Source organism: Cyprinodon variegatus, unplaced genomic scaffold (genome assembly GCF_000732505.1).
Source record: "Cyprinodon variegatus isolate N-32 unplaced genomic scaffold, C_variegatus-1.0 Scaffold712, whole genome shotgun sequence".
Lineage (NCBI taxonomy): Eukaryota > Metazoa > Chordata > Actinopteri > Cyprinodontiformes > Cyprinodontidae > Cyprinodon > Cyprinodon variegatus.
Window position 1 is genome coordinate 75697 of NW_015151165.1, and position 15347 is coordinate 91043.

Genomic DNA, 15347 nt, shown 5'->3' on the forward strand with positions numbered 1-15347 from the left:
GCTTTTAGTTAATGACTTGATTTGGGATAATCACATTGATTTCTATTGCCTTACAGAAACCTGGCTGCAGCAAGACGATTATGTGAGCATAAATGAGGCAGCTCCCTCTAGCTATTTACATTTTCACATACCCAGAAATTCTGGGCGAGGAGGAGGAGTAGCAGCAATCTTTCAGTCCAACTTAGTAAGAACATTTACACATTAGTTTCCCTCATCTAAATTGCAAAGCCACAAAGCCTCTTCTTTTTGTTACTTTGTATCATCCACCAGATCCTTACTCTGAATTTTTAGATGAGTTTTCAGAATTCCTATCTGATTTGGTGCTGAATACTGACAGGGTCATCATAATGGGGGATTTTAACATCACTGCTGACACTTAAGGGGGTAGCTTAAGTGCAGCCTTTAATGCTATCTTAGACGCTATGGGCCTAGCTCAAAATGTGAATTGTCCCACACATTCTCATCTTTATACTTTGGACCTTGTGCTGACATATTGCATTGAATGTGAAGAAATAACAGTGTTTCATCACAACTCTGTCCTCTCTGACCACCTTTTAATAACATTCAGGATTACTTTAACGGAGTTCTTCTCCCTGAAAAAAAAGGTTTTACTTTAGCAGATCATTTATCAGGTAATGCAGTTATGAATTTTAAAGAATCAGTTTCCCTTTCTCTCTCCTCTGTGTTGCTGAGCAGTGCTGCAGAGGGCAAAAATTTAGTTTATTTCCCTTCACAGGTTTATTTTTTTGACATGGCAACCCCTTTTAAAAATAAAAACTTTAAAAATAGAAAGCAGGCTCCCTGGTTTAATGCAGAGCTGCATGCTCTAAAGCAAAATGCTAGGAAACTGGAGAGAAAATGCACTCTACATGCCTATGGGAATCCTACCTAGTCTGGAAAAATAGTTTGTTTCTGTATAGGCTGATCCTTTGTAAAGCAAGATCAGCATATTTTCCTCATTGATGGAGGAAAATAATTCTAGATTTAATTTTAATTAAGTTGCAAAATTCACCCAGAGCCATAGCTCTGTTGATTTGTCCATTCCACCTGCTCTTAGCAGTAATGATTTTATGGAATTTTTTCAAAATAAGATTGATTATATTAAAAATAAGATCATTAGCACCCCTCTAGCTATGATTGGTTTCCCTGTGGAAGGTGAGGCAGTATCTGAGGCAGCCATAGAATCTGAACCGGGTTAAAAATTATTTAAATTCATTTGTTTCTTCAAGGCTGGACCATTGTAAGTCTTTACTATGAGAAAGTCCACAAACTGTGGTTAAAAGCCTTGAGCTGATTACATTTTAATGTGATTAGTTTCCATCATCATTCAGTTTACCTTTTTATGCTGAATTCAAGAATACATGCTATACACAACCAAGAAGTACAAAAACATTTTTCAGCAACTATTCTGCTCACACAGTTCTAATTCAGTTCAAAACATTTTATTTGTCTTTATTAAAAAAAACTTTTCCTTAAAATGAATTAAATGGTATGTCTTTGAGATATGTCTTACAACACCCATTATTTTCAGTGTAAGGTGGTTAGTTTTCTCATGAAAACCTAAATTAGTTACCCAGAATTGAACAAAGAGATTTTTCATCACTCAAATTGTAAGAGACTCGAAAATTAGTTTTTAAGCCTTTTGTTTCTGAGCATAAACCAAGTTATATCATAACTTTGTTTTATATTGAGAACTTGAATTGTTCAAAAACAGTTATGATGAAGGCATCCCTGGAGAGTGTATTCAGCAATCTGGTAATAGGAGAACAGTGTTTCTGCAATAGGGTGAGGGTATTTGCTCTTACTGGCAGAGGTAGCACAATGCATATACACAAGACAAGAGACATCCAAAAAAAATATGACGTCATCAACCAGCTTCCCAGCATATCTGTAAGATTACAGAGTTTGTTTAATCTACCTCCTCTGCAACTGCATCAATCCAGCTCTGACACATACCACTCAACATTGCAGAGATGCCATTTCTCACCCAGTTTCATGAGGATAATAAAACAAAGACATTAAGTAAACAATAAGTTCACAGTCATAAGGTTATAAAATGCAATGGGCCTTATGCAAGAACCATTTGTAAGCACAAACTCATTCTTAAATTGTTTACAATGAGGAAGTCCAGAAACTGTAGTTAAACGCCTTCAGCTGATCCACCATACACTGTGTGCAGAATTATTAGGCATATTGTATTTTTGAGGATTATTTTTATTATTGGGCCACAATTGTGTTCTCAATCAACCCAAAAGACTCCTTAATATAAAAGTTTCATATTTTTGGAAGTTGGTGTGTTTTTCTTTAGATTTGGCCATGTTATGAGGATGTCTCTTTTCCCAGGTAAAAATTACTGTGCAGAATTATAATAGAACATAATAGAAAACAAACATATACCCATCTCACTTGTTTATTTTCACCAGGTAAACCAATATAACAACTCAAAATTAAGAAATAAACATTTCCGAATTTCAGAAAAAAAAAACAAATCAGTGACCAATATAGCCACCTTTCTTCACCATGACGCTCAAAAGCCTTCCATCGATAGATTCTGTCAGTTTTCAGTTAACCCAGACACTGTTCAGAGAGGTGTACTGTTTTCCCTCCCTGTAGATCTCACATTTCATGGAGGACCACAGGTTCTTGATGGGGTTCAGATCAGGGTAACAAGGGGGCCATTATTTTTTCTCCTTTTAGACTTTTTCTGGTCAGTCACGCTGTGGTGTATTTTGATGCGTGTGACAGAGCATTGTCCTGCATGGATATCATGTTTTTCTTGAATGATGGCGACTTCTTCTTGTACCACTGTTTGATGGCGGTGTCCTCCAGAACCTGGCAGTAGGTCTGGGAGTTGATCTTGACTCCATCATCAACCCAAAAAAAAGGTCCCACAAGCTCAGCTTTGATGATACCAGCCCATACCAGTAGCCCACCTCCACCTTGCTGGTGTCTGAGTCGATAATAAACTTGCTGCCCTTTACTGATCCAACCTCGTGCCCATCTGTCTGACCCATCAAGACTCACTCTCATTTCATCAGACCAAAACAACTCGGAGAAATCAGTCTTTAGATATTTCTTGGCCCAACCTTGACGTTTTGTCTTGTGTGTCTTGTTCAAAGATGGCCTTTTTTGGGGTTTCCTTACCTTGGCCAGGTCCCTGAGTATTGAGCACCTTGTGCTTCTCGGCACTCCAGACATGTTGCAGCTCTGAAATATGGCACAACTGGTGGCTAATGGCTTCCTGGCAGCTTCACGCTTGATCCTTCTCAATTCATGGGGAGTTATTTTGCGTCTTCTTTTTTCAACACGCTTCTTGCGCCCCTGTTGGCTATTTGCCAAGAACCGCTTAATTGTGCGATGACCCACTTCAAAAGCTTGGAAATTTCCAAATTGCTGCATCCCTCTGAAAGACACCTGACAATTTTTGACTTTTCAGAGTCTGTCAAATCTCTTTTCTGACCCATTTTGCCAAAGGAAATAAAGTTGCCTAATCAGTAAGCACACCTTATATAGGGTATTGATGTCATTGGGCTACTCACCTTCTCATTACAGAGATGCACATCAACTGATTTCCTTAATTGGTAGTTGGATTTCAAGCCTATAAAGCTTGGAGTAGGACAACATGTATGAAAAGTATGATGTGGTTGAAATACTCATTTGCCCAATAATTCTGCACACAGTGTAGTTTTGATGAAAATTAAAAAGAGTTATCATATCTCTTTTATCCTAGCTTCTCTTCATTGGGTTCCTGTTAAATCCAGAATAGAATTTCAAATCCTCCTTCTCACCCCTCCTTCTAAATGGCCAAGCTCTGTCACATCAGCAATATGAATATTCCTTGGGGGCCTTACAGAGCACTTTGCTCTCAATCTGCAGGTTTACAAGTGGTTCCTAAAATTTCTAAACGCAGAATGGGAGGCACATCTTTTATCAGGCTCCTCTCTTGCTGAACCAACTACCAGTTTTAGTATGTGAGGCAGACAGCCTGTCTACTAGAGTAGGCTTAAAAGTTTCCTTTTTGATAAAGCTTATAGTTAAAGTATAGTAGTTTAGGTTATCCTGGGCTATCTTGATAGTTATGCTGTTATAGGCTTAGACTGCCTGTCAGCATTCTTATAGGGGAGTGTGGCCTAGTGGTTAGGGTATTGTCCTTGGAATCCAGAGGTTCTGAATTCAAGCCCCACTCCCACCGACTATCACTGTGGGTCCCTGATCAAGACCCTTAACCCCACACGGCTCTCCAGGCACCACACAATGGCATTCCACTGCATCCCGAAGGGGATGGATTGATGCAGAGAGTTAATTTTATTTCTCTGTACCTGTGACAGCGTAATGACAATTAAAAAAAAGAATTATGAACACCAGTGGCTGAAAACCAAACACAGCACAAAAAGGAGAGAGCCCAGTGGTGATAGATGGGGCAGAATGTATGACATGTTCCTTCTGTTGTATGACTTTATTTGAGTCAGGGACAGCTGATTAAGTCTCACAAGCACTCCTTGCCTGTCAGCCAATGACGCAACGAGTAGATATTATGCCTCATAGAGTCCTGCTGTTATTGGTTAAGGTGCAGTAGGAGATCTTGGAAAAACGGTTGCAGCAAGCTATATTTTTTAACATACACAACTTTCCCTTCAAACCACCCCTCGAAACCACACCTTTAAAAAACATGAACGCGCATGCTGTCTGTCCAGGTGTTCAGCTCGGTCTTGGCTCGTTAACGAAACAAGCCGAGATCGAGCACTCGTGACACAAGCTAATGCTAACATTCACACCAAAAGCAGCAAAGGCAGCAGGAGCAGCTAGTTTACATGAGAAGTCAATGGTTGACGTGCATCAAGGCGCAGCTAAATGTCCCACAGCACGTTTTGAGCAGCAGCAGCACCGCATCTGAGAAGCTGAAGCAGCACGTCGTGAGTTGATGAACTGACTGCACTGATTAAGTTTTCAGGTGGATTTTCCCACTTAAAAACACATTAAAACTACTTTATTCCCACTGATCACAGCAAATATAGCTGCCATTGTTACAGGCAGGATAGGGTAGCTCTGCCCAACACGCATTAGACCCACTTTTTCCGCTGCGCAGCTAGAGCAGCAGAGATGCTTCAGCCGCAGAAGTAAACTTAAGCATAACAGTGGCTATGGGGTCCTGCACAAGCATTAGGGGTTAGATTTTTTCATTTGTCAGGGTACACACACGGGGGGGAGGGACAAGCAGACGACCATGATGATGTCAGGAACCAATAGTGTACAACGGACCGTGTTTTGTGGTTGGTAGATGTTACTCATTGATTTCACACTGTAGCGGGGACCATTTATTTAATTTTCACTTCCAGACCTTCTATTTCACTGCTTGCTACAGGACTGTGGGGAGATCTTCAAGCCAAATTGGTAAAAAATAAATCAGAAAAGATCTCCCACCTTTAAGACCACGTGGAATGTTTGTTTTTGTAGCCAATGAAATAAGGTTTCAAACAAGGGTAGACATGGCTGGGTTGCATACAGCACAGCCGTGTTACCGGATTGCATAAAAGTGAAATACACTGCTGAGACTGGATCAGTGCGCATAGTTTGAAGCTGTTTACTAACAACGCTCTGATATTTTTGAAGTTTGGACGCTGATTTTTGTTTTATTACTGGAAAAAAATAAAAATAAAAAATCACCACAGAAAAGCCACTGGAGCTTATTTTAACTTGAAAAGCAGCTATTTCACTACTTTTATCAATTTTTATGTTATTTTAGGTTTATAGATGTTACATTTTGTTTATACACTGATTCTAAAAAAGCAGAAAAATACTTGCTTCATAAATGTTTTGTGGCCATCAAAATGCTTCAGTGTTATTCTATGGATCAAAAAGTTGAGTAAAAGCATTTGGCACAATCTGGCATATTTGGAGAGGTTTGGAGACGCTGGTGACACTAAAAGTTCAAAGCCCCGCAGTTCTTGAACTGTTGTAGAGGTCTGAAAATTTCTGCATTTGTGGTTGACATGATATAGAACAAATGTAATCTGATGAGACATGCCCTCCTCATGTTTTTATTACTGCTGTTAAAAAAAAGAAAAGGGGGGATATTTAAAAAACAAACAAACTATAAACGCATATGGATCCATATAGATTCAGTTTGTTCAGCTGGAACAGTCCATGTGGGATTTAAGCCGGTAATTGAGAGCAAAATAAATAATGACCTTAAATAAAACAGTAAACTATGAATAAACCAGTAAAGTGAATATAAAAAAGTTTGACTAAGGGTATACATTGGCATGTCTGAAGGGAAATAATTAATTTAGGTAAATCTTAAAATGCAAACTGAAGAAGCAAAGGAAAAGAACAAAATACAAAGAAGATCAGTTAGATATAGTTTGAACAGAACACAGGTCTTAGAAAACAAACCAAGATTCAGAACCAGAGTAACAGCATTGCAGTAAATGATGTATGATGGCTTCCTTAACCCTTCTCTCAAACAATCTGTCTTCCTTGGCCAGAATACGGAAATTGTTGTCCTCATACGAGTGTCCTTTAGCCTTCAGGTTCAGGGGAAAATCCGAGTCCTGTCCTGAGGAGTTGGCCCTCCTGTTTTGAGCCATGCACCTGTGTAGCGTTTGCTTGGTCTCTGTACAGGTCTGTGCAATATTCACTACATTGAACACTGTAAACACATTGTCTGTCTTCTTTCTGGGTGTGTTATCTTTGGGGTTAACCAGTTTTTGTCTGCTGGTTTGAGTTTTTCAGAGACTCAAGCAACATGGAATGACGATTTTCCTTTTTCTGTATTCCCTCTCAGCAGGCCTAATCTTGTTGGTTTTTAAAGAAGACCATCTGGGACAACCACAGTTCATCAGGGCTTTCCTGATATGTCCCTGATCTCTCATCTCCCTTCTTTTGGTGTTGGGAATGGTTTCTGCTCGTGTCTGGAGGGTTCTGATTACCCCTAGTTTTCTGTTCCAGTGGGATGTGTGAGTCAAACAGGGTTTCCTGTAGACTTCTATGTTGAGTTGTCTGTCTTTCATGAAGTTTAACCGTGCAGTCCAGAAAAACCAAGACTGTCATATTTCACATCTTCTCAGATGAACTTGATGTTTCTGTCCACTGCGTTGATGTGGTCTGTGAACATGTTGATATCCTTTGTCTTTATTTTGACCCATGTGTTGTCCACGTATCTGAACTGATGACTGGGTTTTGTTCCTATGTATGAGTGTAAAGCTCTGCTTTCCACTTCTTCCACATATAAGTTTGCCATTATGGGAGACACAGGTGAGCCCATCTCACATCCATGCTTCTGCCTGAAGAAATCTTAGTTGAATTGGAAGTATGTTGTGGTGATGCACAAGTCCAAAATATAACAGATGGGGTCAGTGATCAAGTTGGTCCTATCTGGCTGAGTGCAGTCTTTAAGTCAGCACATCCTTACTATTGAGACTGCCTCTGTGGTGTGAATGCAAGAAAAAAGAGATGTGACATCATAGGAGACCATGCTTTAATCCGTGTCCAGTGTCTGGTCCTTTATCCTGTTGGAGAAGTCCTATAAGTTAGCAATATAATGTGGTGTGTTGCCAACCAAGGTGTTATGAATCACAATAGTCGGCTGCTGACCACAAAGATTTAGATCATTTTTACTTAAATCTCATAACTAAAGGCACAGTAAAATGTCCGAAAAAAAAAAAAAATTAAAATTAAAAGGTGTCCGTCATTTTCCACCATGTTTGCAATTGTTTTCAGAATGCATGGTCACCACTTTAAGGTTAGAGGTGTCATGATGGGTTAACTAAAGGCGACCCAAGTGTGCAGAACACCACTGACGGACACAGGGATGAAAGTTTAACAAGTTTATTTTGCTCAAGCACACAGAATGTACTGGTTCGGGTTCGGGGCCTGGATACTGGTTCACCGGAGTCTGCGTGAGAGACAGTTCAGTTAGCGTTGCCAACAGAGGTTTGATTTCCAGAAGCTTACTGATTGTACCTTGAGGGTTCTTGAGGTTTAGCTTTGGGAGAGTCTCTGTTGGATCTGGAGAGGGGTTCATCAGCAGAGTCCGCTAGCTGCTTCAGCGTCTCACTTCTAGTAATGCGCAGACCTTGGCTTTAGGTTTTCCAGCTCTTAGCCCTGAGCTGCTTGGAGGTTCTCTAGGATTCTTCAGGTTTGGCTCAGAGGGTCGGCTCCGCAGGTTAGCTCTTCCTGAGCTTCACAGAGGAGACACTGGTTTCCTGGAAGACAGAGACAATGGTTAGAATCCAGGCTGGATTCAAAATCATAAAGTTTCACTGAGGATCTAGGCTTAAGCGCTGACCAACTGGAACAACACTGCGGCGTTGAGGCAAGGTCTGAAGACAGCTTAAGTAGTGGATCCTCTGATGATCTTGATGAACTGCAGCTGTGCAGGAGGCTCCCTCAGAGGATCCACGGCGGACTCTGCTGGAGAAAGGTGGAACTTCTCCAGCTCCCAACAAGAGGACTGACAAAGGCATCGATTTCTAAAGCCTTATCAACTACAAATTATGATTTTTGCCCGAAGCCTTGGAAATAGGATTCCCACTAGAATATCCTTAGGTAGTATCTTTATGTCAAGGATTAAAAAAAAAACACTTTTGGACAAACTGCAGATTATAGCTATTGGGATTTTTAGTTCTGAAATAGGCAAAAATACCCGTTAAAGAATTTGTCTAAGGCTGGGTGTTACTAAAACAAAGTTCTGCTGATTATTGCTAGCCTTTATGACTGATTTAGGCAGCTCCTCATTATCACAGTGACAATGTGTGCGCACAGCATAAAAATTGTTTGCCAGTTATTCTTCTTAATCTGCTGAATGGTTTCAACAAAACTGTTGGAGGACTTTGACAACATTTAAAGACTTTGGCAACAAATAAAGGCTGAGGCAGTATAGATATCTTAAAGGGTATTTTATTCAAACAGAGCTTAATGTTATTACAGAAGAGGGAGTTAACTGACATACTGTATAATGCGGTAAATTTGATTTTTACACAAAGAGAGAACTCCCTGCCTTCAGACAGAGTCAGGCTATGGTAGACCTGTACTGTGACTTTTAATATGGCTTGCGATGACTTGGTGACTGCGAGACTCCCCTTTAAATATAGCAAATACATGTAATCTGCTGTGCAGAAGCAGGAAATATAGCACAGCCAATACTGCAGGAGAATAGAAAGTGGACAAGCTTGACACAGTGTTCAAGACTGCATGTAAGATAATTACAAGTGCTTTATCATCAATATTCAGCATTAATTTTCTGTTCAAACACAAAACAAATCCACATACAGATATACTACATCAGGCTGCACTAAGAGTCTAAGGGGTTACTGAGTCTTTCTGGACCTAGGTTTTCCATTTCTCTTTTCTCTTGTCTGTAAATCAGATAGTAATCAAGCATGAATAAAAGCAATGTTTACTTAATTATCAAATATTCTAATCTCTAAACATGTTGATAGAATATATACTGTATTAAAACACGATTCCCTGGAATAAATCAAGACAGCACATCTTAATCACTATGATCACTGTCTCAACTAAATTTAATTTCAACAACACACATTTGACACAGAGCTCAGTTTAGAGATCTAACTCTACTAAACTGCCAAATGTCCTTAAAGCTCCCCAAAATGTTCAAAACAAGTACCTACATTTCACTTAGTTTCATTTGGTTTTCAGAAAGTGTTCCTACAGTCTTGGATTAAGTATGTAACCTACCACCCGAGTGTATATAGCATGTACTAGATTTCCATCACCAGCATACATTTTTTAAAATTAAAAATTCTTTCAGATAATCAGTTACACAAATGTAGAAAGAAACTCATGACTGTTAAGAAAGGAATGGAGAATTCAGCCTTGTTAGAAAACGATGTAACTGCTGTTGTTCCAGGGCTGCTGGTTGTTATAGTTTGATTGACTGTTTCATTGACAGCTGGAGTGACATTTCTGCGAACAGAGTAACTACAGATTTCCACATTGCCTACTTGATCCACAGCAACCAGCTGCACATCAGGTGAGCAGCAGGAGGCTACATAAGACACTGAAGTGGAGTTCTCTGTGTTGTTTGCCATGGTGATGTTTAAAGTGCCTGTGCCTTCTCGGAGAGTCACACTGTCCACCCCTGTCCCATTAGCTCCGTCAGTCACCTGGACAGAGAGCTCCCACATAGACTGGCTGCAGTTGTCAGAGCAGTTGGCCTGTAGATTGACTAGATGACACATTGGCTGAGTAAAATCCGTCACCTGTGAAAGGATAGCGGTAAAAATACTTTAATATTTACTCCCAGTGATTTCTTAAAATGCTGAGATAATAAAGTAAAACATTACTGTTGAAAGGACAGTTAGCCTCAGCACAGCATAGTTGGTGTCCGCATTTCCTGGAGCCACAGCCTCGATGGTCAAGGTGACACCAGCACCAGACAGGGTGTTAGCAGGTGCTGTGATGTTCACAGTACCATTAGCACTGCCTTTATCATCCAGGAGTAAACTGGATGGAAAATCTAAAGTAAAGCCTTGGTCATTGGTAGCTCGAATCATGAAGTTTCCACCTCCACCAGTTGTCATCACAGAGAAAGGGAATGATTTTTTTGCTCCTGGTTCCAAGTCCGTATCTGAATCATCCTATAACAGAGTATGTAAACATGAGTGAAATAGACAGTAAAAAAATATTTTGAATGATCTGATTTTGGATTTGGTGTGCTTACAATAGAAACAGTGAGAACAGAAGCTCTCAGGCTGGTGGTGGACTGCCTTTGGAAGACCCCTGAGGATGCTCTGGTGATAGTATTGTTGTTTTGCCCCTTCACAAGAACAACAAACTCAACTGATGGGATCCTGGCAAAGCGGACAATATATTCCCCTCCACCCTGGGTCTCTACTGTGCCGTTAACCTGACCCGAACCTGATGATTCTACCAGAGTGACTTCTGTTACTGTAGCAATGTCGCTTCCAATCAGTGTCACCAGCAGACTGGCATTTCTGCCTTCAAAGAGAAAAAAGCTCTTAATATTATACTAATACAGATCCAAATAATTTGCAATCAAAAAATAATTTTTGTTACCAGCTGTGGGTCGGTTCTCAATCAGACTAAACCCTTCAAACAGACCATTTGACTCTTCAATAAAGTCAAATAGAAAGTCAATGGAGCTCTCACCTGCAAATGCAAAAAAGCATTTAAAATAAGTAAAATAAACCAAAGTCTACAAACATAAATTGCTGTGCTTTAATCCTTTTTTTTTTTTTTTTTTGAGTTTTTATAGCACTAGCAGCTTGTTTTTCTGACAGTAGGCTGACAGGAAAGGGAGCAAGACATCCAGCAAAGGACCGCAGGCTGGATTAGAACACTTCGGTCACATCGACGACTAGGCCTGGGTCATGTGCACTAACCATCTGCACACCCCCTTTTCTTCGACCCAATGTCATTAGATTGACATCTGCCAAATGAATAATAAAGGGCTCACCGACAACCTTCAGAGTGTAGGGATTTGTTGAATCCATTCTTATTTCCCACACTCCCGGTTCTGTTCTTAGCTGAAATGTCTGGAGGTTTCCAACTGACCGGGAAGAAATGACTGAAGATCCTGTTGTGTTGCCTCCATTTTGGATCACACCTAAAAAGCAATATATCAAAATATGTAAAAGTAACGAAAAGTTATTAATTTGGCATGCAATAACTTTTTTTTGTGTTAGAGGGTGTTAGAAAGTGCCCCTCCCGGGGATTCCATCATTCTGCTGGGAGACTTCAACGCCCACGTGGGAAACGACAGTGACACCTGGAGGGGCGTGATCAGGAGGAACGGGTCCTCTGAACCCGAGTGGTGTTTCATTATTGGACTTCTGTGCAAGTCACGGATTGTCCATAATGAACACCATATTCAGGCATAAGGATGTCCATCGGTGCACTTGGCACCAGGACACCCTAGGCGAAGGTTGATGATCGACTTTGTAGTCGTATCTTCTGATCTACGGCCGCATGTCTTGGACACTCGGGTGAAGAGAGGGGCTTAGCTGTCCACCGACCACCACTTGGTTGTGAGCTGGATACGCTGGAAGAGGAGGAAGCCTGAAAGACTCGGCAGGCCCAAACGTGTAGTGAGGGTCTGCTGGGAACGTCTGGTGGAGCCCTCGGTCAGGGACATGTTCAACTCCCACCTCCGGGAGAGCTTCTCTCAGGTTCCGAGGGAGGTTGGAGACATGGAGTCCGAATGGGCAGTGTTCTCTGCCTCTATTGTCGATGCAGCTGCCCGTAGTGGTGGCAATCCCCAAACCCGGTGGTGGACACCGATAGTAAGGGATGCTGTCAAGCTGAAGAAGGAGTCCTATCGAGCTTGGCTGGCTCGTGGGACTCCTGAAGCAGCAAGCAGGTTCCGTGAGGCCAAGCGTTTCTTGACCCGGGCGGTTGCAGAGGCAAAATCTCGGGCCTGGGAGGAGTTCGGAGAGGCCATGGAAAAAGACTATCGGTTGGCCTCAAAGCGATTCTGGTAAACCGTCTGGCGCCTCCAGAGGGGAAAGCAGTGCTTCACTAACACTGTTTTCAGTGGGAGTGGGGAGCTGCTGACCTTGAAGGAGGATATTGTCGGGCGGTGGAAGGAATACTTTGAGGATCTCCTCAACCCGACAGACACGCCTTCCGTGGGCGAAGAAGAGACGGGGTGCTTGGGGCTGGATTTGTTCATCACCCAGGCTGAACTCACCAAGGTGGTCAAAAAACTCCACAGTGGCAAGGCTTCGGGGCTGGACGAGATCCGTCCTGAGTATCTTAGAGCTCTGGATGTTTTGGGCTGTCATGGTTGACACGTCTCTTCAACATCGCGTGGAGGTCGGGGACAGTCCCCCTGGATTGGCAGACTGGGGTGGCGGTTCCCCTCCACAAGAAGGGGGACTGGAGGGTGTGTTCCAACTATCGGGGAATCACACTTCTCAGCCTCCCCGGAAAGGCCTTTGCCAGGGTGCTGGAGAGGAGAGTCCGGCTGATTGTCAAACCTCGGCTGCAGGAGGAGCAGAGTGGTTTTCGTCCTGGCCGTGGAAAAGTGGACCAGCTCTACACCCTCTGCAGGGTGCTTGAGGGTTCATGGGAGTTTGCCCAACCAGTCCACATGTGTTTTGCTGACTTGGAGAAGGCATTCAACCGTGTCCCTCGTGCTGCCCTGTGGGGGGTGCTCCAGGAGTATGGAGTCGGGGGCCCTTTACTAGGTGCCATCCGTTCTCTGTACAAGCGGAGCAGGAGTCTGGTTCGCATTGCCGGCATTAAGTCGGACCTGTTCCCAGTGCATGTTGGACTCCGACAGGGCTGCCCTCTGTCACCGGTCCTGTTCATAACTTTTATGGACAGGATTTCTAAGCGCAGCCAAGGACCGGAGGGGGTCTGGTTTGGGGAACAGCGGATCTCGTCCCTGCTTTTTGTGGATGACGTAGTTCTGCTGGCTCCCTCCTGCCAAGACCTACAGCATGCGCTGGGGCAGTTCGGGGCTTCCCCCAACAGAGCTGGAGGAGGTGTCAGCGGAGAGGGAAGTCTGGGAGTCTCTGCTTAGTCTGCTGCCCCCGCGACCCGGTTCCGGATAAAGCGGGAGACGACGAGAACGAGTAACTTTTTTTTTTTTTCAAAAAAATAGACCTATAGGCCTTCATTTAGTTTAAAGTTCCAGCAATGGCAGATTCTTTCTTCTTCTAAGAGAGCTTTACATAATTGTACTTAGAATCAGAATCATCCAAAATAAGTTTTACTTGTCAAGTTTGTGTGTAAGTAAAGGAGTTGACTTGAGTTCTCCATAGATCGCATCAAAATCAGTTTATTTAAAAGAAAAAAAATTAATCAGATATAAACACAATAGTGGCTGAAAAATAATGGTCTAAAAATACATTTATATAAATAAATAAAGGAGGATCCTGGGTTCATAACAAGTTTAATAGTGGTGTTGCCTCAGCACGCACATCTGATTTTGCTCACAGTAGTCCTTAGTGTACTCAGGGGGCTTGTGTTAATGCACAGTATCAGAGGGAACATTAACCACAATACTAATATTTGAAGCATTATGAATCTTTCCTGTCTTGTAGATGAGCCAAAACCAGACAGAGAAGGATATGCTCAATTACCTGAAGGACTGAGTAGTGTAAAATCAACAGAAGTCCCAGTGATGTACACTGTCAGGTTTTGTACTGACTCATCGACTGCAAAAGTGAAATTTTCAGCTTTTGCAGGGGTCCTGGCTGCTTGCAGAAGGACAATCTACAAAATAAAACTTGAGTATAATTTTCAAATCTTTGAATTTGAACAACTGGACCTTTTATTCTTACCTGAGAAGAGCTGGTGGATTCAGTTAAGATATTGATGGCCTCGAGCAGCTGACCTTTAGAGACTTCAACAGCCTGGCCTCCCGAAGTCTGAGCCAGGTCTCTGTACAGCTGAGCATCTGATCTCGCCATCCGGAGACTTTGCTGTTGGTTGCTGTCTGCTTGTCTTCGCCGTCGAAAGCCCAAACCACCAGTGATCATGAAGGTTACCTGATGGAAATTCAGTTAACATCTCCGTCATGTTAAATTTATATACCTTTGAGGAGATGATTTGGTTCAGGGAATTAGCCAGTACACCCTTTGTAGATATTTTAAGTCATATATACAAACTAAAACTGTTCCACTGATGGTGGAAATGCTTATACAATTTAAGTGGCTCATAATATAGCCATTGCTCATAGGAAAGCTCCTATCTGACATCTTGTAGTTGTATAATCCCTCCAGATATTCTATTTGTGAAGATACAGTAACTTGCTTTAAATTACCTACAGGTTTCTGGTGGAGTAGAAGTGTTGTTTTTTTGTCTTTGCAGCTTATCTTTAAGAATAATATAAGACCTGTACTTTATTGATCTCACATTGAAGAAATTTACCTGTGTATTTAACCCATCCCTTTGGGGAGCAGTGGGGTGCCATCGTTGGGCACCCAGGGAGCGATCAGGCCTTAAGGGTCTTGCTAAGAGAGCCAGGGTGGCCGTCTGGCTCTCTGAGGCTGCTTCAGGATGTTTATTATTATGATTTGTGCTTTTAATTGTCTTTCTAATGTTTAATATAAAGTTCTTCATTGTAAAAAAAAAAAAAAAAAATTAGAAGATAAATTAGGATAATGGTTAATAATGCTATGAAAATATAAAAAAATATTTGTGTCATTATAATTAAATATTAACTAATATAGGCATGATCTAAAATGTGAAAAAAAATCTTTTTGAAATACTAAAAAACATTAATGCACCATCATTTCAGGGTTCACTGTATTTTTTAGCTCAGCACATATGGATCACTGCTATATATATATATATATATATATATATATATATATATATATATATATATATATATATATATATATATATATATA

General features: G+C 41.5%; 1 protein-coding gene across 1 annotated transcript in view; it reads right to left on the reverse strand.

Moving 5' to 3' along the window:
* Positions 1-8165: 8165 nt before the first annotated feature.
* Positions 8166-15347, reverse strand: part of LOC107097634 (von Willebrand factor A domain-containing protein 7-like) — a 12593-nt gene continuing 5411 nt past the window's right edge. The window contains exons 9-16 of the mRNA XM_015394858.1: positions 14274-14480; positions 14073-14205; positions 11441-11590; positions 11041-11133; positions 10685-10962; positions 10308-10601; positions 9936-10223; positions 8166-8204 (exon numbers count right to left, since the gene is read on the reverse strand). Coding sequence (XP_015250344.1) covers positions 8166-8204; positions 9936-10223; positions 10308-10601; positions 10685-10962; positions 11041-11133; positions 11441-11590; positions 14073-14205; positions 14274-14480 — 1482 coding nt within the window. The remainder of the gene's footprint in view (positions 8205-9935; positions 10224-10307; positions 10602-10684; positions 10963-11040; positions 11134-11440; positions 11591-14072; positions 14206-14273; positions 14481-15347) is intronic.